The sequence below is a fragment of the Malus domestica genome, chromosome 10, assembly GCF_042453785.1.
Source record: "Malus domestica chromosome 10, GDT2T_hap1".
Taxonomy (NCBI): Eukaryota; Viridiplantae; Streptophyta; class Magnoliopsida; order Rosales; family Rosaceae; genus Malus; species Malus domestica.
Genome location: NC_091670.1, coordinates 35401999 through 35424486, shown reverse-complemented (window position 1 = coordinate 35424486; position 22488 = coordinate 35401999). Strand labels below are relative to the sequence as shown.

The 22488-nt window shown below is 37.4% G+C and overlaps 2 protein-coding genes and 2 long non-coding RNA genes across 5 annotated transcripts; 3 read left to right on the top strand and 1 right to left on the bottom strand.

Annotated features, from left to right (window-relative positions):
* Window positions 1–200: 200 nt before the first annotated feature.
* On the top strand, window positions 201–4562 carry LOC103429632 (CBBY-like protein). 2 transcript variants are annotated; one of them, XM_008367769.4, is made up of 11 exons: window positions 202–544; window positions 731–780; window positions 883–946; window positions 1318–1366; window positions 1479–1547; window positions 2193–2254; window positions 2691–2771; window positions 3223–3377; window positions 3486–3570; window positions 4006–4149; window positions 4248–4562. In XM_008367769.4, exons 1-11 carry the CDS (start codon window positions 267–269, stop codon window positions 4348–4350), a joined length of 1140 nt encoding a protein of 379 aa, XP_008365991.3. In that variant the 5' UTR covers window positions 202–266; the 3' UTR covers window positions 4351–4562. The 2 variants fall into 2 exon arrangements, with proteins under 2 accessions (XP_017186222.3, XP_008365991.3); XM_017330733.3 differs by lacking the exon at window positions 4248–4562 and having other exon boundaries at window positions 201–544; window positions 4006–4153.
* Window positions 4563–5792: 1230 nt separating this feature from the next.
* Window positions 5793–8347, top strand: LOC139188778 (uncharacterized). The gene is made up of 5 exons (XR_011572060.1): window positions 5793–6012; window positions 6096–6255; window positions 6361–6429; window positions 6982–7040; window positions 8085–8347. It is a non-coding gene; the product is annotated as an uncharacterized lncRNA (long non-coding RNA).
* Window positions 8348–12296: 3949 nt separating this feature from the next.
* LOC103412357 (uncharacterized) lies at window positions 12297–15173 on the top strand. The gene is made up of 7 exons (XM_070806372.1): window positions 12297–12416; window positions 12519–12802; window positions 13002–13048; window positions 13150–13213; window positions 14161–14209; window positions 14324–14392; window positions 15046–15173. The coding sequence occupies exons 1-6, from the start codon at window positions 12297–12299 to the stop codon at window positions 14330–14332; spliced, it is 573 nt and encodes a 190-aa protein (XP_070662473.1). The 3' UTR covers window positions 14333–14392; window positions 15046–15173.
* A 946-nt stretch (window positions 15174–16119) lies between these two features.
* LOC139188779 (uncharacterized) lies at window positions 16120–16379 on the bottom strand. The gene is made up of 2 exons (XR_011572061.1): window positions 16344–16379; window positions 16120–16303 (listed from the first exon to the last, which is right to left on the bottom strand). It is a non-coding gene; the product is annotated as an uncharacterized lncRNA (long non-coding RNA).
* Window positions 16380–22488: the final 6109 nt, after the last annotated feature.

The window sequence follows — 22488 nt, the reverse complement described above, 5'->3', positions numbered from 1 at the left end:
TCGTCTAAGCAAACACAAATTTGGTAAACAGTACTATTTTCATTATCCTGCTTCTTAGTCCGACACTGCACCAAACGCTTCACTAAGTTAGTCCAGCTTAGTCTAGTCTAAGCCAGTCCAGCTTAGTCCCTGCAGCTAGTCCAGTCCAAGACAGTCCGGTGCAACAAACGACCCCTTAAAATCTTAGTTTTCACTCCGCCCGTTGAATACGAATACATCCAAACAATATCCGTTTTCAAGCAAGCACCTTTCTTCTTCTAACTGCCATGGATTCCGCTTCGTTCTCAATTCTCCGAGCTCAGCCCTTTTCTTCCGCTGCGGCCGTTTTCCCGCCAACTAACAACACCACCGCCCGCTTCTTCGCCCTCCCGAAGAGCAACCGCAACCCCAACCTGGTCCCTCCATTTTCCTCCACTTTCCCAAGAAACTCAACTTTTCCCGGAAAATGTCTGCACTTCGATCGGTTCGCCGCATTCAGCTCGCTCTCCGGCGCTCAGGACCAGAACCCATCTCAGGAACTGGCTGTTCTTCTCGAAGTTGACGGGTAGGACGATTTCTTTCCCCTTCTTTCTCCAAGCATTTCGATTAATTTGTTTTTTTTTTCTTTTCACATTTTCTTGCTTCTTTGATTTTGTTTTCGTGTTTTGGTGGTTCCTTTGATTTATTGCTGCAATTGGAGTTGGGTGTTCTCGGATACCTTTTTCTTGATGATTCTCTTTGTTTCTTTCAGGGTTCTTATGGATGCTTATCGGTTGGGGAACCGCCAAGCCTTCAATGAAGGTGTGGAAATGCAGTAATTTAATCCTAACGTCTTAAGTCTTTTTTATTAAATTGTGTTTTTATGTGTTAATCTCACTGTATTACCTTGTGATATATTGGCAGCATTTAAGAAGCTTGGACTTGACTGTGCAAGTTGGCCAGAGCCTGTTTACTTGGACCTCCTAAGGTAGGAAATTAAAATTATGAGTAAAGATCATGAATTTAGATTATTTATTTGGTTTCTTGTTCTTTAAGTTATTTATTTGGTTGCTTTTTCTTTAAGTTATTTAGTAGGCTTGAAATCATGATTCACGACTTTGCTTCAATCTAGTATGTGTCAATTGAATTACATTTCCGAATGTGTATCTGGGTCGTAAGAGTTTTTCGATGTGGAAAGTCACAAGATTCGGACCCAAATTACTTGTTCGCTTTACAGACATGCTTTGCCTTATTTTCCTCATATTTAATTTTGAAAAAAGTGTGAAAGCATCTGGATAAAGGTTTTATCAGTTTTTATACCAAAAAGGTTCTTAGATGCAGTTTATGTTAATCTTTCAGGATGAGTGCTGGTGATGAGGAAAAGATGGTGAATTTGTATTTTAATCGGGTGTGTTACTCTTTTGTTGTCTTTGAAAAGTATGAATAGCTTGAAGTAGCTCTTTGAAACTTCCTTTGTAATGTATCTTTTTCTTCTGACTCTACTATAATCTGTGTTGCAGATTGGTTGGCCTAGTTCATTGCCGACAAGTGAGAAGGCGTCATTTGTGAAAAATGTTCTGCAAAAGAAGGTACGCTCTTATTCAGTGCTTAAGTTAGGTTTTAGGGATACAAGTCTAGACTTAGGTCATTCGTACAAGGCTTAAATTATTAGTAATTAATTAATTTTACTTGGCTGCATGGATTTGTTTTGCTGGTTTGATAGGATTATGATCAATGATTGTTTCAAGGCTTAATGTCCAGCATTACATCGGAAAATAGGATACACACAAAAGGAAATGTTATAGTCTTTGAATCAATATATTTTGATCATATAGTTATTTATACTGAGGAATAAAAACAAGAAAAATTTATAATTCCAGGGCCAATTAGGAATCTTCTTTCGGTTAAACACTGTAAACTGCTTGTATATTTTTCCAGGGTGGGTGAGCAGGCTGATTTAAAAACAACAGAACCTTTTTATTATTTTCTGCTTGAAGCTACATATGAAAACTATTGTTTTTACACAAAAGATATAGCTGCTTATGTGATATAATTGCAAACTCATTTCGCTTGTTACTTTGATAGCTTATTATTTTATATCTTACAGTACAAGGTAAAAGTGTAAAACACATTAATGAACGGGAGAGGTCTTAATAAATATCCTTTTAGCTCTCCCATTATTTTATTTTCCACTTGTACAATGAAAGTAGCCAATATTAGTTTGTTCTTGACAGAAAATTGCAATGGATGAGTTTTTGATGTCAGAAAGTTTGACGTTACGACCTGGAGTTGAAGAGTGAGTTTCTGATCGGATTACCGAAAACTTACTTGGATGATTACACAATCTTTTAGCTCTCAAATATACCAAGTCTAAATTTCTGCTTTACATTTTTACCTTCTTCAAATATGAATAGCTTAGACCAAAACCATGTCAAAACCTCTTTATCAGTACTCATTTAGTCATTCTTGGCTTCAGCTATACTTTTCTACCAACATTTGGAAATTTTGCTGAAGTGTTGCCAAGGAAATGATGTCAAATCGAAGCTAGCTTGCTACCTATGTATCAAAGCGCTGTTATTTTATGCTGGGAGTTTATTCTTGATAAATATTCAGAACTCTATTGGTTAGATGAACTGATGATCCTCAATCTATAGGAAGCTATAAGTGATTAACCAACATATGCTTGTCAATGCCATGTTTAGTTAGACTCATTTTCTCCCTTCCATTTGCAGGTTTATTGATGAGGCATACAAGGAAGGAATACCTGTGGTCGTACTGACAACTTATAGTAAGAGTGGGGATCAAATTGCCAGGTATTAACATACGTTTTTATTGTGTTAAGTTTCCAGACGGTTACCAACCTGCTCTAGGTTTTAGAGACGTTATAATGCATTGTAGCTATGACTATAATTATGCCGCTTAAGGTTCTGATTCTGGCAGTAGTTTCTCTCAATGTGTTGTCATAAAGGACTTAGCCACTGACTATGGTTGCACTGCAAGTTTCATTAGCTCTTGTTTTTTTTTTTTTGCAAGTTACATACTATAATCAAGTACAAATAGACAGGAAATGATTAGTTTTTTATTATGATTTTAATTCCTGTTTCTGAATGGGCTGAATACTTTCTACTGCTTTAAAATACTGCGACACATTTCTCCTCTTTCAATGTGCTTCTGGTGCTATTCTGATTAAACAATCGCATTTCTGGTACTCCGTCGATGGTAGAGGACTAAGCTAATACCTATTTGTCTCGTTGTAAATGTCAGATCAATTGTTGCAAAGCTTGGCCAGGAAAGAGTTTCAAAGCTAAAGATTGTTGGAGATAAGGAGGTAGAACAGAGTTTGTATAGCCAACTGGTAAATGATACAGGATTATCTTCTGGAATGGATGAGCAACTAGCTAAGGAGGCAATAAAATCAGGTAGACTCTTCATCTTCGTTAATTAGTCATGTATATGTTTTGTGATATACATTTTTCCAGTGCAGAAGGATGGGTACTAAAGGGTTCTGTTATTGATTTCTGGGGCAGTTTCTGCTGAGAAGCAAAGGATTGCAGAGGAGGTTGCATCATTGCTAAAGCTGAGTGTAGATATTGATACTAGCCCGTCTGAAAGGTTAGCATATTTCATTTCGTTTTATTGTTTGTTGTTGTTAATTTGGTCCCATCAAAGTTGGTTTGTGTCTACCTATTATTTTTGTTTTAGGGTTTTTATGATGTTCAGGGTTTAAGAGAAACTTGTGATTACATTAGACTAGGAAGAGATTATATACCAATTTGAACCGTTTGTGCGGTTATGCATGTATGATTCAGCACTCAACTTAAAGTGTGATATCATATATCTAGTGTTTAATCCTTTGCTGTTATGGTAGGCAAATTCTGTACAAGTTCCTCTCCTTCTTTTCTTAGCCGTGGGATTGACTTTTCTTGATCTCAAGTTTAATGTTTCAGCATCATATAGCCTATTCTTTCTCATACTCTTTATGAGTGAGTAGTAATATATGCCTAAGTGACTCTTGTTCCCTTTGGTGTGTTAATTGTTTTCTGCCAGCTTAGAGAAGATCATTGCTGCATTGCGAGCTGGGGCTGAAGTTGCCAGTCTACCTGTATGCGATTGTGTTCTTATTGCAGGAAGCCAGTCTGGTGTGGCTGGAGCTGAGCGAGTGGGCATGCCATGTGTTGTTTTAAGAAGCAGGTGAAGGCTTTTTTGAGTTGCTTGGAACAAACTCCTGCCAGTTTACAACTTCTTTAAATCCTTGTTATTGAATCAAGTTTTTTCGTGTATTTCTGTAGTTTGACGGCTAGAGCTGAGTTCCCTTCGGCAAATGCGATAATGGATGGGTTTGGAGGAGCAGACCTGACCATCTCTAAACTGCGAAACAAGAGACGGTCATGAAATCAAATCATGTTCTTCCTTTTGCCGGATTATTAGAAGATTCATCTCCCATAGAGGGATCTGTCAAAGTTAGAACAGAACTAGAAGCAAACTTGAGAATGCTCTTAACCAATTTGTACTCGAGTGAACGGGAGAATCCTCTTAACCAATTTGGTTACAAGGAAGACAAATTAAAGTACTAACAAGAAATAAAACCGGACATGGAACAAAAATATTGTGTACAAGAAATACAACCGGACATTAAACTACTAATTCTAATTGATTCCAATCAATCAATCACATTAGCCACAATAAGAAAATTGGGAATACATTAAGTTAAATGTAAGATAAGAGCTAATCCGTTGCGTAATTAAGTAGCTTTCATTAAACTTTTTTTTTTTGGTTAAAGAAATATTTTATTAAACTCGAATAGAAACGTTTACATCAGAAGCCAAAATGTTCAACAACCACTCTGGCTCAAACGAATCCTATGTATGAAATCCTCCCATACGTAAGACAAAAGACGCCACTAGATGTACTGCTCGATTATAGACTTGGGGAGCAAAAATAAAATCTACTGACCTCAATTGCATTTGTATACACTAAATATATATATAAACCTTCAATCACAACGTTTGGTTGAGTGATTCCACTGATCATATCCACAAGTTCCTTTGAATCCGATTCCACCTGGACAACATCAAACACTGTATCCACACATGCCACTAATCCTGCACGTATTGCCTCCGCCTCCGCCATAAGACTGGACTAGGGATGGGCAACGGTTATGACAGGCGGGTAACTGCGGTTGTTTACCCATAACCGTTTAATCTTTTACCCGTTGGGTATTTACATAAACGGGTATACCTATACCCATAACCGTTTATAAACGGTTAACTATACACATAACCGTATACCTATTTACCCATAACTGTATACCCATTTACCCATACCCATAACCGTTTATAAACGGTTAACTATACCCATTTACCCATAACCGTGTACCCGTTTACTTTTTTTTTTCTACCCGTCTACCTATTTTTTTAACAACTTGAAAATTATCATAATTTTCTTTTTTTCTAACTATTAAATACCGTTATAAGTACATTTAACATGTATTTTTATATTAACGGCAATATTATTTATGAATATATGCAATGTCTCCCAATTATTTGACGGTCAATCTATTACAAGAATCATGCATGGTTGTAGGTTAATTAATATTCTTGTATACACACACACACACACACACATATATATATATATATATTGTCACAGCCCGTTCCAAATTATTATATTCGTGGCTGTGAATGGACGAAATTGCCCTTAAGAAATACTAAGTTTGTGAAGCTCAAGTTGCTAATTATCTAGGTTCCTAAGTTTTGAAAATAAAATAGAATTTAATAAGGATGGAACTTAGATTTTTAGGTTAAAATGTTAAAGTTTGGTGTTTGGAGATTGGAATAAGGACCACGTGGGATCCCCACATCCCTCAAAACCCTCCTCATTTCCCGTATACTGTCCTTCATACTCTCTCTCTCTTCCTCAGACCTCACTCTCTCTCTCTCACCCTCTCGAACACACGGACCACCACCAAAACCACCCTAAATCTATACCAACGTCAAGTTTGAGACCACCATTGGAATCCTGAGGACTTCACGATCACGTTGGTATCCATTTCAGGTAAGTTTTACTTCGGAAAACCTAGATTCTAAACTCCCCATGAAAGTGTACTGTTCATGAGCTTTGAATTGGTTGATTTTTAGGACAATCCAAGCTCATAGTGAGCTTAGTGAGGTCCCAAGGAAGCTCGGAGTGCTTCGTTGGAAGTTTTTGGACGTAAGAACACGGAGATCGACAAGTTCAAAGTTTGGCCGGAGCTTTCGAGGCTCTTTCCGGCGAATCCCCGGCGAGTTAGGAGTCGAGGTAGGTATTAATCTCTTCGTCTCGTCAAGTACTACAACTTTCCTTTTTGTTTCACTCAATTTCGTTGAGTATTGAAGAAGTTATACTCATTTGAAAAATACCCAGTTTCCGGCGACCTCCGAGGCTTTCGAGGCAGTTTCCGGCCAAACCACGGAGAACTAGGTGTTGTGCAAGGTATCATTCTCTTTGTCTCTTCAAGGGCTACAACTTTCGTTTTTGAATCACTTGATTTCGTTGAGAAATGACAAAGTTATGGCAATTTGAAAAACGGCCGCCGGAAAAACCAGTCCGGCGACCCAAGGAAGAAGAAGGTGCGCGTGGGGGCGCGTAGGTCCGTGCCTTCCTTGGCGCGTGGGGGCGCGTGCTACAGTAAAAAATTATTTTAAAAATATGTCGACGTCCGTGACGTCGAGTAGATCACCGTGGTATATTCATATACCCAAATTGAGCACCGTATGAGAAAGTTATTAAGGATTGTTGGTTAGGTGTTCGAATAACGTTTTATAGTTTTCACATTTAGGTAAAAATGTGAATTGACGATCCGACCGTTGGATGGTGATGAAATTTTAGGATGTTGTCCTAGAGATATATTGTGGACCTCTGGAAGTTATGGATTTAAAATCTGAGTGGCAGATCTTCCGGATCGAACTACGTAGTGACGTATTTTATATAAGTTATATATTCTATCGATATGAATTCTGAGGTTGGATTTGATTACTATTCTAGGCGGCGATCGTCGTGACGCCTTGATGTGTGGTGCTAGGGAGTTGTTGGACGAACTCCAGGTGAGTGGGCAGTTTTGTTTTCCGTATATATATATACTTGACGTTTCCCAGAAATTGAATTGAAATGAAAATATGTTTAAAATGAAATGCATATGAGTTATGTGGAAAAACGGGAAGTGAAATACCATGCATAGAATTGATATGAAAAGTATATAGAAATGTGAGTTGAAATGCCATGCATGAATTAATATATGATGCATATGTATGAATTGGTGCGGTGGACGCACAGGTAAGAATTGATTTATGATGCATATGTATGAATTGGTGCGGTGGACGCACAGGTAAGAATTGATTTATGATGCATATGTATGAATTGGTGCGGTGGACGCACAGGTAAGAATTGATTTATGATGCATATGTATGAAATGGTGCGGTGGACGCACATGTGAGTATTTATTTCTGTTATGATGATGTTGATGTATATTGGGCTCAAATCCTGCACCATAGTTTAGTGCTTATAGTATTCACCGCATCGCACGCTCGTCTTGGATCCAAGTAGATGCTAGTCGTACAGTCCACGTGGAGTGGGTACGACAGGCCAGTCGCGAGAGTGTTAGTGAGATTCCGACTGGTGGGTGACCTTAGATTATGTGCACAGATGATTTATGAGAAGCACTAGAGCGTAACTTATGTGCAGAAGGCCGTACAGGTCACGTGGAGTGACTCCGGCAGAGTGTGAGATTGATAGATTTTGAGCTCTAGGTTCAACCGTACAGGGCTATTAGAGGGCCTCCGGTTGATTACTTTATTGCACCTGATATGATTTATGTTGATGCATTCATACCTTATTACTGTTGAGATGATGTGGCATGGCATAATTAATATGAGAAATGTTGAGATGATGTGGCATGGCATAATTAATATGAGAAAATGTTGAGTTAATGAATTGAAGTATTGAGAATATATATATGTATATTTATATTTTATATTTCTGGGAAAGTATACAGGTTTTACGGAGAGGGGTTACAACGTTTTGAGAAATGTTTGGATTTGGAAAAGAATTGTTTTACTGACCCACTCAATTTTGGTTTTGCGCCCCTCCAGGTTCAGGAATCACAAAGGTGTGGTGACTACGAGGAATTCGACGGTGTTCTGACAGATTGGACAAAATTAGGACTCACCTTCGGGTGTATCAACTTATAAATTGTATCTTAAAGCTTCCGTACTGTGCAAATGGTTACGTCACTCTCACGTGACGGCCAGCATGCCCTCCTTCGGGACGGGGTGTGTCATATATATATATATGTAACTATGCATCAATATGCTAATAAGCTAATTTGATAAATATTTGGATTTTTATTTAGAAACATATGTTCATCGATCCAAGCCATTTAAATTGATTTCTAATTTTGGGGTCAAATATTTATTGAAAACTCGAGGCCAATTATATATATATATATATACACGCATCATCTGATAATAACATGTTTCTAAATGCTCAAGGTAATCATTATCTTAAATTGGTCAAAGCTCCAAAAGACTCCAAAACAAAATTGTCGAACACGCTAATGGTTTAGCACATTCAATCACATATATTAAACATTAGCCCCGTTCTATCAACTATATTTTTCTCTCAAGAGAAGCATATATATATATATATATATATTATGGCCCTTTATAACCAAATATATCTTGGGATACTAAACCTAGTTAGAAACTTTTTTTTTTTAGTTTTACATATATTAAAATAAACGGTTAAATGGGTACCCGTTTATAACCGCGGGTAATACTTATAACCGTCCATTTAAATTTCACGGGTAAACGGTTATACCCATAACCATAACCGTCAAATTTAAATGGACTGATAACCGCGGTTACCCATAACCAATAGGTATTTGCCCATCCCTAGACTGGACTCACAAAGAATGTTACCCACACCTTATGCGGCTTTAAAAATTACTGCAAAATCCCATGCCACCCAACCATGTCCTCCCAGTCCCGTTTCTCTAACCCAAGCTCAGGGCCGTCTTCGAGATTTCGGGGGCCCTGTGCGAAATTTATAAAAGAGGCCATTTTTAAGATATATATATTTTTAAAGTATGACAATATATTGGTACTAGAAAATAATAACTTAAATCAAAAGAACATTTAGGACTCACTGATTGTAAGTTTACAAGTGTCATTAAATAAGTAAAAAGAGTTACAAACATAACCTTCACTAAATAATAAAAAACAGTTCAATCTTAAGCAATCAAATAAAGAAAAAAAAAAGCTTCAAAAACTCTAACTTTAGAGTTTCATTTGAATATATAGCATTATTATATAATTAATAAAATTGAAAAGAAAATCATTTTTTAAGGTGTTGTTATTAGCACTCCTAATATCTCATTGTGCACTCCAAATTTTTATATTTAGAAAGAAAAAAAATAGTGTACTTGTAAAAGTGCATTGTAAGATTTTAAAGTGCTAATAAAAGTATTTTTTTTAATATATAACATTATTACATATAAATATAAGACACCAACAAATTTTGTGGCCCTTCAAATTTAAAGGCCCTGTGCGATTGTACCTTTCGCTCCCCCTCAGCGCCTCCTCTGCCTAAGCTCCGTCACAATTAATTTTAATTGTACGAAATGGAGGCCGCTACCAACACAATGGCAATACACTCTCCACCCTAGCCTGCCGATGCCCTACCTCCATTCGTAAACCTTGTTCCCCTTGGCTCTACCTCCCTCCATTGTTGTTGTAACATCCTGACAGCTTCAATTGGTTGAACAACATGCTTCTCAAAAACCAAACTATTCCTGCATTTCCAAAGTCTCCATAATCCACACACCACCCATCTCATTATTTTCCCATTTTCTTCAACATTCTCATACCGATTGGATAACCATTTCCATTTTTTGAAAAAAAATCCTCTCCCTGAACAAAAAGTAGAGTCTAGTTGGAGTGGACTCCCAAACCAAAACACTCGAGCGTATGGGCAATGGAAAAATAAATGGTCTTGTGTTTCCACCGCATCCTCACAATTTGAACATGTAGTATCGAGTCGAATTCTCTGCCAGTTAAGGTTAACGTGAACCATTAATATATTTTTACAGCACCTCCAAATAAAATGCCGGAGTTTATGTGGAACCTCCAAACGCCAAATAGAAGACCACACCTTATCCTTATTTTACCCTGCACTCAACTCCCCAACACCCTTCCCATTGCGATTAAGTTCTTGAGCAATCCAATAACCGGGCTTAAACATAATACACCCCAATCTTCGTATGGTGCCAAACAAGTTTATCCGGACATCCAAATTTACTGAGCGGCATACCCAAGTATTTTCTTCTTCGATGCTCCAAAGTCAGCGTGAAGAGCCAAGTATTTTCCAAATCCATCCTGATGTTTAATACACATCTCCGTTGCCAATCTCAACTTAAGATCATCTGAACAATTGGAGCTAGAAAGTAGACAACTCTTCTCCAACTTTATTAATTGGCATGAACCTTCAGCATAGCAATGTAGCTCGGCAAATAACACCGAATCATCTGCAAAAAGAACATGGGATAATAATGGCTCCGCATACTCAGAGAATAACTTTTAGAACTCCCGGAAAGAGATTTCGCTAACGAAAAATCTGTCCCAAATTGCATGAGCAATAGGTCTTACATGTAAAGGATCCTCCACTGGATCTGTTCCCGGAAGTACCCTAAAAAAAAAAAACCTTTCACATGAAATTTTACCTAACTCCATATAGAAAACTAATGAAAAGGGTTTGAAAACTTTGAGTTTTAATGATAAGGACAAAATAAAGGGTAAAGTGAATAGTACCAGGATTGACTTTTTAGTGTAAAAATGTGGTTTTTCGTTAAAGTGAACAGTACCGGGTGCTTTTCGTTAAAGTTCCCTATAATATATGGAATGTATGAACAACATAATTTGGTTTGTCATCCAAGTCAATGGTAGCCATAACCGCCAAAATCTGAGACTGCACAAAAAAAAAAAAAAAAAATATATATATATATATATATATATATAACTACATTAATAAAACTCTCTTTGTCAACTAAAAATCGGTGAAAATCCTTGATCAGAACAAAAAAATTAAGGACAATAACGTAATTTCACAAAACAAAAATTTACCTTTTTTTTCCTCTAAACTTCACCTATATGTAAGTTTATCATTTCTAATTTAAAAAAATAAAAATAAAAAGCAACCTCTCTCTCCTCACTCCCACGTTCTCTCTCACTCTCTTCCGCTCTTCCTCTCTCCTTCAATTTTACATTCAAAGTAAAAAATTTCACACTTTGTGTGTGGGCATATATTAGTGTGTGTGTGTGTATAAAGTTTCACAAGTACGTAATTTTCTTTCATTTCTAATATAACGTTATTATTTACGCTTAGAGGTGGTGGGATTTTTTGGCTAAGCTACACAATGACCAAGCCATAATAAATTGGTATCAAACTCGTCATCCACATAAATCGAACCTAAGAAATCTCACTTAAACGAAGAAAAAATGCTAATGTATTGTACTAGGTGTCCTCAAATAAGTAATTTAAGTAATAATATAATCATTATATAACTTATTTAATAATTTTATAAACTGAAACACATAAAAAACTGACTACATTGAGTTTAGTCTCTAACAAAAGTTAACCCTATCATTGCTCAATACACTATCCAATAGTCTCTAATAAAGGTTAATTAATCAGTGATTTGATGTCCGTCAAATTCAAGACTTGTTGAACATGTAAGTCATAAAAACCAACAAGCTGCTAGAAGACCGCTTCTAATGTGAAAATTCCAGTTACCGTGTTGTAGGGCAGCATGTGAGAGGATATCTTAGCACGGTTAATTCTATGCATCCAATCATGCAGATGAATTTCCAACGAGGATGTAATTGCTAAGAATTCTGTATGCCTTGAGAAACAAGTAACAGAATCACATCCTTGATGAAATTCATGCATGGAAGAAAGAATACAGGCACGAAGAGACGCAACAAATCTTTCTTCTGGGTTTAGCGACTTCACTATCACTGTATTGTCTTCAAATTTATAATTAACACTTTGGATCAAAAACCCCAAAAATGAGTTTGAACTTGATGGGAACTATCACGGGTAACAATTGGGGACAAATTCCAGGTTCGTATTCCACAATATACATTTTGGATTCGATTTTTGACGCTAGTCAATCACACGATGTGGTCGGGGGAATGCTACAATGTCTTTATGAGTCTTTCTGTTTCCAAATGGTGGACTGCGAAAGCCATCTAGCTGGTGCTTTTAAAATAATAATAAAAATAAATAAATTAAAAATAAATAAATAAATGGAACTTCAAGGGCTTTTAACAGAAATCGGACATGCCGGGTCACCCCATATTATATCGGGTTTTTTCTCGGGTTGGTTTCGGGTCGTGAGGACACGCGAGGTAGAAAATCCAGGAAGGGTATATGTGTCATTTCATGAAGAACCGCCATTATTCTGCTATAAAAGCTGATTTTTTCTTCCAGTGTCAGCTGTAAATCAACAATAACCGTTTTCAAGCAAGCACCTTTCTTCTTCTACCGCTTCGCGCTCAATTCTCCGAGCTCAGCCCTTTTCTTCTACCGCCGCCATTTTCCTGTCAAGTAACACCACCGCGCGCTTCCTCGCCCTCCCGAAGAACAACCGCAACCCCAACTTGGTCCGTCCATTTTCCTCCACTTTCCCAAGAAACTCAACTTTTCCCGGAAAATGTCTGCACTTCCATCGGTTCGCCGCATTCAGCTCCCTCTCCAGCGCTAAGGACCAGAACCCATCTCAGGAACTGGCTGTTCTTCTCGAAGTTGACGGGTAGGACGATTTCTTTCCCCTTCTTTCTCCAAGCATTTCGATTAATTTGTTTTTTTTTTCTTTTCACATTTTCTTGCTTCTTTGATTGCATTTTCGTGTTTTCGTGGTTTCTTTGAAGCAATTTGTTGCTGCATTGTTCGACTTGGAGTTGGGTTTTCTCGGAAACCTTTTTCTTGACGATTCCTTTCGTTTCTTTCAGGGTTCTTTTGGATGCTGATCAGTTGGGGAACCAAAGCTTCAATGAAGGTGTGAAAATGCAGTAATTTAATCCTAATGTATTAAGTTTTCTTGATCAATTTGCGTTTTATGTGTCAATCTCACTGTATTATCTTGTGATATATTGGTAGCATTTAAGAAGGTTGGACTTGGCTATGAATATTGGACAGAGCCTCTTTACTTGGGCCTCCTAAGGTAGGAAATTAAAATTATGAGTAAAGATTCATGACTTTAGATTATTCATTTGGTTTCTTGTTCTTTAAGTTATTTATTTGGTTTCTTTTTCTTTAAGTTATTTAGTAGACTTGAAATCGTGATTCATTGAGTTTGGTTCAGTCAAGTATGAGTCAATTGAATATGCTTCTAGCCATATTCGTATGAAGTGATACAAAGAAATTCAGAACCATGATCTTCAGTGGTTTCAAGATGATATTTATTATCTCGAATATCTCTAAAACTCAGCAACGTTCTTCCGGAACGTGGAGAAAAGAGTGCCTCCTTAATGGTCAAGATTTTACCATTAGACAACATGATACGTGCCTTTTTGTATCCTTCAATCAGGTTGGATGAGCCTGAGAGAGTTGTCAAATGAGCTTTCTTGGGTATGAAGTTAGTAAAATAGTGTCGTTCACGCAAAATGGTGTGCGTAGTTGCACTATCTGCCAGACAACTAACTTCCCTACTAGACATACCTAGAAATAAATTGATTGAATTGGTCACATACATAAATATAAATCCATTCATTCAATTAAGCAATTCGAGAAAATAATATCCATTCCAATAACAATCCATAATTCAAAACAAACCAAAACCAAACAAATGATTCCAAATACATAGAAAAATTGTTCAAAATTAAACCATAAACCTAGCAAAATAGGGGGTAGGGGCCGGCCACTCCTAGTGGGGCCGGCCACTAGGGGCTAATGCCCTAAAACATGTCTACATTTCCGAGTGCATATCTGGGTGGTAAGAGTTTTTCGATGTGGAAAGTCACAAGATTCTGACCCAGATTACTTGTTCGCTTTACAGTCATGCTTTGCCTTATTTTCCTCATATATGGTTTGGAAAAAAAGTTTGTAAACATCTGGATTAAGGTTTTATCAAATTTTATACCTTAAATGCAGTTTATGTTAATCTTTCAGGACAAGTGCTGGTGATGAGGAAAAGATGCTGAATTTGTATTTTAATTCGGTGTGTTTACTCTTTTGTTTTCTTTGAAAAGTATGATTAGCTTGAAGTAGCTCTTTGAAACTTTCCTTTGTTATGTATCTTTTTCTTCTAACTCTACTATAATCTGTCTTGCAGATTGGTTAGCCTAGTTCATTGCAACCAAGTCAGGTGGAGTTATTTGTGAAAAATGTTCTGCAACAGAAGGTACGGTCTTATTCAGTGCTTAAGTTAGGCTTTGTGGATGCATCTCAACATTTATATCTGATCGTACCACTGAGATACAAGTCTAGACTTAGGTCCTTCGCACAAAAATTATTAGTATTTGATTACTTTTACTCGGCTGCATGGATTAGTTTTGCTGGTTTGATTGGATTGTGATCAATGATTGTTTGAAAGCTTAATGTCCAGCATTGCATCGGAAAATAGGATATACACAAAAAGAAATGTTAGACTTTGTTGCAAATATATTTTGATCATGTAGTTATGTATACTGAGGAACAAAAACAAGGAAGAATTTATAATTCCAGGGCTAATGAGGAATCTGGTTTCGGGTTAATCACTATATTGATAGAGCTGTTTGTATATTTTTCCAGGGTGAGCTATCTATGAAAATTATCATTTTTACCCAAAATAAATAGCTGCTTATCTTGAGATATTTGCAAACTCATTTCACTTTTCACTTTGATAGCTTATTATCTTTTATATCTTACAATACAAGGTAAAAGTGTAAAACACATTAATGAAGGGGAGAGGAATTAATAAATATGTAATTAACACATGCTGAGCTTCAAATTTACAGTCTTTTAGCTCTCTCATACGTAGAATGAAAGTAGCTAATATTAATTTGTTCTTGACAGAAAATTGCAATGGATGAGTTTCTGATGTCAGAAAGTTTGACTTTACGACCTGGAGTTGAAGAGTGAGTTTCTGATAACAGAAAATTTACTTGGATGATTACACAACCTTTTGGCTCTCAAATATACCGAGTCTAAATTTCTGCTTGATATTTTTACCTTCTTCAACTATGAATAGCTTAGACCAAAACCATGTGCAAAACCTCTTTATCAGTGCTTAGACATTCTTGGCTTCAGCCATATTTTCGGAATTTCTGAAATTTGGAAATAGCTTAAAGCAGTATATAGAACTTGGGTATGGATATTTTTCACCATTACCTACATTTGGAGATTCTGCTGAAGTGTTGCCAAAGAAATGATGTGAAATCGAAGCTAGCTTGCATATATTTATGTCAAATATCCTTTGCTGCTATGGTCGGCAAATGCTTGTGCAACTTAAAGAGCGATTTCACATATCTAGTATTTCAGCGTCATATAATCTATTCTTTCTTGTACTCTATGAATGAGTAGAGTAATATATTGTCTAACTGACTTTGTTGTTCGCTTTGGCATGTTAATTGTTTTCTGCCAGCTTAGAGAAGATCATTCTTGCATTGCGAGCTGGGGCAGAAGTTGCTGGACTACCTGTATGCGATTGTGTTCTTATTTCAGGAAGCCAGTATGCGATTGTGTTGTTTTAAGAAGCAGGTGAAGGCTTTTTCGCTCCATGTGTTGTTTCAAATTCCTACCAGTTTACAATTTCTTTAAATCCTCATTATTGAATCAAGTTTTGATTTGATGTCCTACTTTAAACACTTATTATTGTTTTTTCGAATTCCTGTAGCTTGACGGCCAGAGCTGAGTTCCCTTGGGCAAATGCGATAATGGATGGCTTTGGAGGGGCAGACCTGACCATCCCTAAACTGCTCAGCAAGAGACGGTCATGAAATCAAATCATGTTCCTAAACTGCGCAACAAGAGACGGTCATGAAATCAAATCATGTTCCTCTTTTTGCCAGACTATTAGCAGAGCTGTAACATTTTCTTTCCATTGTGGATACGCCGGAAGATTCATCTCCCGTAGAGGGTTTGTGATAGTTTTGAAAGAATTGTTTGTATTGAAAATGTGTAAGGTTACAAGAAAGAGAACTTATACAAGTGGAGAAGGATGTCGTGAGTCACCCGATGAACATCACACACCATGCTTCACACACTAATATTCTAACACCCATACTTTACACATTAATATTCTAACACCCATACTTTACACATTAACCCATACCTATAACCCATACTTTGGATATTAGATATTCTACCCATACCTATAACCCATACTTTGGATATTAAATAATCTAACACTCCCCCTCAAACGAAGGCTAGTATATTCATCAAGCCAAGTTGGACCAAAAGAGTGTTGAATTGAACCCGAGACAATCCTTTGGTGAAGATGTCTGCTAGTTGATCTGTGCTTCGAACAAAAACAGGTTGAATGACATCAGATTGGGTTTTTTCTCGAACAAAATGACAGTCCATTTCAATGTGTTTGGTTCTTTCATGAAATACAGGATTAGATGCAATGTAAATAGCAGCTTGGTTATCACAGAAAAGAGGCATAGGCAGTGTTCTCTTGAACCCTAAGTCGTTGAGCAAACCTTGCAGCCAAATTAACTCACAGGTAGTAGATGCCATGGCACGATATTCAGCTTCTGCACTTGATCGAGCCACCACACTTTGTTTTTTGCTTTTCCATGTCACCAGATTTCCACCAACAAATGTACAATATCCAGTAGTAGATCTTCGATCAATTTTGGAGCCACCCCAGTCTGCATCTGTGTAGCCAACAATGTGAGCATTTCCGATCTTCCTCATCACAATCCCAGTTCCAACAGTGCCTTTCAAGTAGCGCAAGATCCTTCGAACAGCTTGTAAGTGAATTGATCGAGGAGCATGCATGAACTGACTGACTAGGCTCACGGCATGCATGATATCAGGACGAGTAATGGTAAGGTAAATAAGTTTCCCTACCAATCTCTGGTATAAACCAACGTCTATCAGTAAATCTCCATCTAATCCAAGTTTCTCTTTGCAAGCTATTGGGGTTGCCACTGGTTTTGCCTCAAGCATTTTGGACTCTTGAAGTAAATCAAGTATGTACTTGCGTTGGTTCAAGAGCAAGCCTTTACTAGATGAAGCAACTTCAATGCCTAGAAAATACTTCAGAGTTCCTAGATCTTTAATTGCAAACTTTTTGTGAAGAAAGCCCTTAAGTCGCTGAATTTCTGTCAAACTATCACCAGTCACAATGAGATCATCGACATAGATGAGAACGACAAGTTTACCTGCTGAACTATCTCGCACAAATAGTGAGGAATCTGCATTGCTCCTTTTAAAACCAATGTTCTCTAACACAGAACTTAACTTGGCATACCAAGCTCGAGGAGATTGTTTGAGGCCATAAATGGCCTTGTGTAACTTGCAAACCATGCCCTCTTCTTCTTGTGGATGTCCCGGAGGCAACTGCATGTACACATCTTCTTTAAGTTCTCCATGCAGGAAGGCATTCTTAACATCCATTTGGTATAGGGGCCAATCATGGTTGACAGCAACCGAGAGAAGCACTCTTACCGAGTTCATCTTTGCCACAGGAGCAAAGGTTTCCTTGTAATCAATGCCATAAGTTTGAGTAAAACCTCTAGCCACCAATCTAGCTTTGTGTCTCTCCACTGAACCATCACTCTTAAATTTGGTTTTATACACCCATCGACACCCCACAGCTCTCATCCCCTTAGGTAGCTTGGTGATGCTCCAAGTTTTGTTTTCATTTAGAGCTCTAAGCTCCTCATCCATAGCTGTTTGCCAGATCAATTGAGAGTTAGCTTCTTGGAATGAGCTTGGTTCAGATGAGGCTGAAATTTTGCTTAGGAAAGCAGCATGAGACGAAGATACTCTTGAGTATTCAAGATATTTTTCTATAGGATGTCTTGAGGCATAACTTACATAATCTTTAAACCAAGTTGGCTTACCCCGATTTCTACTAGGGTTTCTCCTTGGAGTGATCACTTCAGGAGTAATAGCAAGGTTCTCCTCGGACGAAATTTGATTTTGTTCAGTGTCTTCAGTTGATTCATTATCAACAAGTATGTCAGATGATGAATTACACTCAACTGGATCAATCGAAATTTCATTGTTGCTTGGTTGATCTGGAGCTGAAAAATGATGAGGCAGTGCATTGATTTCCATAATTGGCGTGAGGATTTGATCAAGAAAGTCCTCCTCCCCCAGAAGATCTTCACCCCTGGTACTAGCAAAAAAAGGAGTTTTCTCGTCAAAAACCACATCTCTAGACACCAAAAGTTTCCTGCGCTTTGGGTCATAGCACTTATATCCCTTTTGAACAGATGAGTACCCTAAGAACAAACACCTTACAGCTCTAGGGTCCAATTTATCTCGATGCAAGGTTTGAATATGAACAAAGCAAACACATCCAAACACTCGAAGGTGAGACAAGTTAATTTTCCTGCCATTAAGTGTTTCAAGAGGTGCCTTGAATTTGAGAACCTTGCTTGGAAGCCTATTAATTACATATGCAGCAGTAAGAACCCCATGAGACCAGAATTTCTTAGGTACACTCATTTGAAGCATAAGTGATCGAGTTTTCTCCAGTAGATCACGGTTCTTCCTTTCTGCTACTCCGTTTTGTTGCGGAGTACCAACACAGCTCGTTTGGTGAATTATTCCATGACAAGTTAGATATTGAGTAAAAGCATTAGACATATACTCAGTACCATTGTCTGACCTTAAGACTTTAAGTTGGGTTGAGAACTGATTTGTGACAAGACTGTGAAATTCTTGGAACACATTAATAACTTCATCTTTTGATTTCAACAAATACAACCAGGTACATCTTGAGAAATCATCCACAAAGGTGACAAAGTATCTAAAACCATCAAAAGAAACCAAGGGTGCAGGTCCCCAAACATCAGAGTGCACAATCTCAAAAGGTTTACATGACTTGGTTGATGAGACATCAAAAGGCAACCTCGTCTGTTTTGAAAAATGGCAAACTTCACAATCTTGAGTCATCACATTCTCTGAAGTTTTGAAGAGATGTGATTGCACAAGATTAGAGGGATGCCCTAATCGTCTATGCCATAATAGATGATTCTTCAAAAAAACCAACTTGAAGACCTCTAGCTTCAACAGGTTGCAATGAAAGCATATAGAGGCCATCTTTATACATGCCTTCACCAATCTTCTTCTTCGTGATACGATCCTGGAAAATCACATTGAATGGCGAGAATATAACATCACAGTTTAAGGAATTTGTCAACCTTCCTACTGACAGAAGCTGAAATGGAAAGGAGGGCACATATAGAGCAGTTGATTCAACATTAGTATCAATTAACTTGACTTTCCCTTCACCCAAAACTGATACACCAGTTCCATTAGCAACAGAGACAAATTGCGGAATAACTGCCTCTTTAAAGTCATGCATATATCTTTTTATATTTGTAATGTGATCAGTCGCTCCAGAGTCTATTATCCAAACATTTGCAAGTTTTCTGGAAGCAAGTGCAGCACTAAATGAGTTTAGAATACCTGACATATCAACGGAAGATGACACCTTTGTCTGAAGAAATTTTGCGAACTGCTCAAATAATTCAGTGGTGCTAGCTTCACTGTTTCCTTTATGAAGATTGCTTTCATCTTTCTTCTGAGTGAAGGAAGTGAACTCACTCAAGAGAGCTGAGGGATTAGATGTGAAGTTCCCAACAGTTGAGGCAGTCTGCAAGCGAGGGACTTGATTTGCACTGCGACCAGGTTTGGTTTGTTTGGAAAAGTTAGGCTTAAGGTGTGGATACAACACCCAACAAGTGTCTCTGAGATGATTCTTCTGTCCACAATGACTGCATTGCATTTCTCCTTTCTTTCCTTTGAAATTTTTTCCTTCAAACCTTCTATCACTTGCAACGAAAGCTCTAGACTCAGGATCACCAACCTTAGTACTCATAACTTTCCTTCTTGCTTCTTCTCGTTGAACGATAGTGCACACAGTATTGAGAGATGGTAGTTCAACACTCATCAATATGTGGCTTCGCAGGTCCTCATAGGTAGAGTCAAGACTGGATAAAAGCTGAAAGACCTTGTCTTCTTCAGCCTGCTTAAGAAGGATTGCTGGGTCTGTAGTGTGAGGTCGATAGAGATTCAGCTCATTCCACATAGACTTCAGTCTTCCCAAGTGCTCGATAAAAGTCTTTCCATCTTGATTCAAAACAGAAAGACTCTTCTGCAGCTCAAATATCCTGGCTGCATTATTTTGATTTCCATACATCTCCTTGACAGCCTTCCACAGATCAAAAGCTGATTCTGAAAAGCTGAAAATTTCTGATACCTTTGAGCCCATTGAGTTGAGCAACCAGGACATGACGAGCTGATCCTTGCAGAACCATTCTTCATACTTAGAATCACCAACCTTGGGAGGTACGATAGTTCCATTGATGAAACCAAGCTTAGATCTTCCTCCAAGAGCTAAAGTAATAGCTCTTGACCAAGGAAGATAATTAAACTCAGTTAGGAGTATGGAACAAAGACGTTGATTGGGATTTCCATCAGCTTCACTTGAAGAAACTGATGAAGAACCAAGGATGTTCTCGGATGAAGCAGCAAGTATATTTTCTTCTTCCATTTCAAAAGATTTCAGAGAACAGGTTCTTTAGGAAGCCTGCTCTGATACCATGTGATAGTTTTGAAAGAATTGTTTGTATTGAAAATGTGTAAGGTTACAAGAAAGAGAACTTATACAAGTGGAGAAGGATGTCGTGAGTCACCCGATGAACATCACACACCATGCTTCACACACTAATATTCTAACACCCATACTTTACACATTAATATTCTAACACCCATACTTTACACATTAACCCATACCTATAACCCATACTTTGGATATTAGATATTCTACCCATACCTATAACCCATACTTTGGATATTAAATAATCTAACAGGGTTCTTTCAAAGTTTCAACAGAATTAGCAGAGCTGTAAATTTTTCTTTTCATTGTGTATATATTTTCTTCAGCTTAGAGCCGTTTTAGTTGGCTGCTTTGTAACACTTTTAAGCCACAGTTTGCAACTTAATGCGTACCTTCAGCTTAATTGATCAAAAAACTTTGTGGGAGTCCGAAAATTGAGAGAGTCACATTTGTTGATCCGTTAAGGTAAATGTAAGATAAGAGTTGATCCCTTATAGTACATACATTTTGCCAACTTCTCGAGGGAAGACTAATTTGGAGACTAAATGTAGCTTTCACGACATGTTTTTGAGTCTTCGAAGAAACCTAATCTGGAGTTAATTCGCAATAAGAAAATATAAACTAAGCAAATTAAACACGTTAAATTAGTAACATTTTGCCAACTTCTCGAGGGAAGACTGTCTTCGATCAGTTTCTTCCAGTAAACAAGAAAATAGAATTTCTTCACCATAATTTGGTTTTGTGCTTATGAAGTGATTTTTCAGGATTCACTTGCATTTTCAGTAAAGATTGGTTCCAAAAACATATTCACAAAAAGTGCTTTCAACCATTTTAAAGCAGTTCCAAACAAGCCCTAAGTTGTTCTCAATGTTTATAGCCTGTGAATTGCTATTGGAACAGAAGAGAAAACGCTTCTTGCACCATTGCGTTAAATGCTTCTTGCACCATTGTCTACTCTTCCCTTATGTTCCACCACATTTCTGGCAAAGTTTTCCAAATCTTGCACCATTGCGTTAAATGCTATCTGGTTCAACTCTAAACTAACCTTTGTAGTTGATAACCTTGATATTGCATTTTCAGTCTCAAGCTTAAAGGGTGGGGTGATCTAAACCACACAATGACCGAGCCATAATAAATTGGTGCCGAATTCGTCATCCACAAGAGTTGAGCCCAAGAATTATCACTTATAAATGGAGAGAAAATATCACTATACAGTAGTACTTAGCACCTTCAAATAAGTAACTTCAGTAATAATACATGTCACCTGTACTCACTATTCTAAAAATCCCCGCCTAACGCCACATAGACGTTAGGCGGATGGCCACTGCCTCAATTAATGCTTAGACGTTTGAAAATTAAGAAATGACGCCTAGACCTGTTGAGGCGCCCGCCTAGACTTCCTAGGCACCTGTCTTAACCCGCCCAAACCCGCCTAGGCACAGCCTAGATTGCGAGTCACTTAGACAAAAAATAGATAACTCTCATTTTGCGTTTTATTTATTTTTAATAAATTGTAAGAGACTTGTTGAATACTTAACTGAACACACATATGCTTGTTCCCCATATGTTTTCATTATATTCCAATAATTCATAATATATATATATATATATATATATATATATATATCATTCTATTTTGAAGTTTATGATGAAATTATATATATTTTAAGTATAAGCAAACACTTATTTACACAAAATATAATAAATTTACTTAA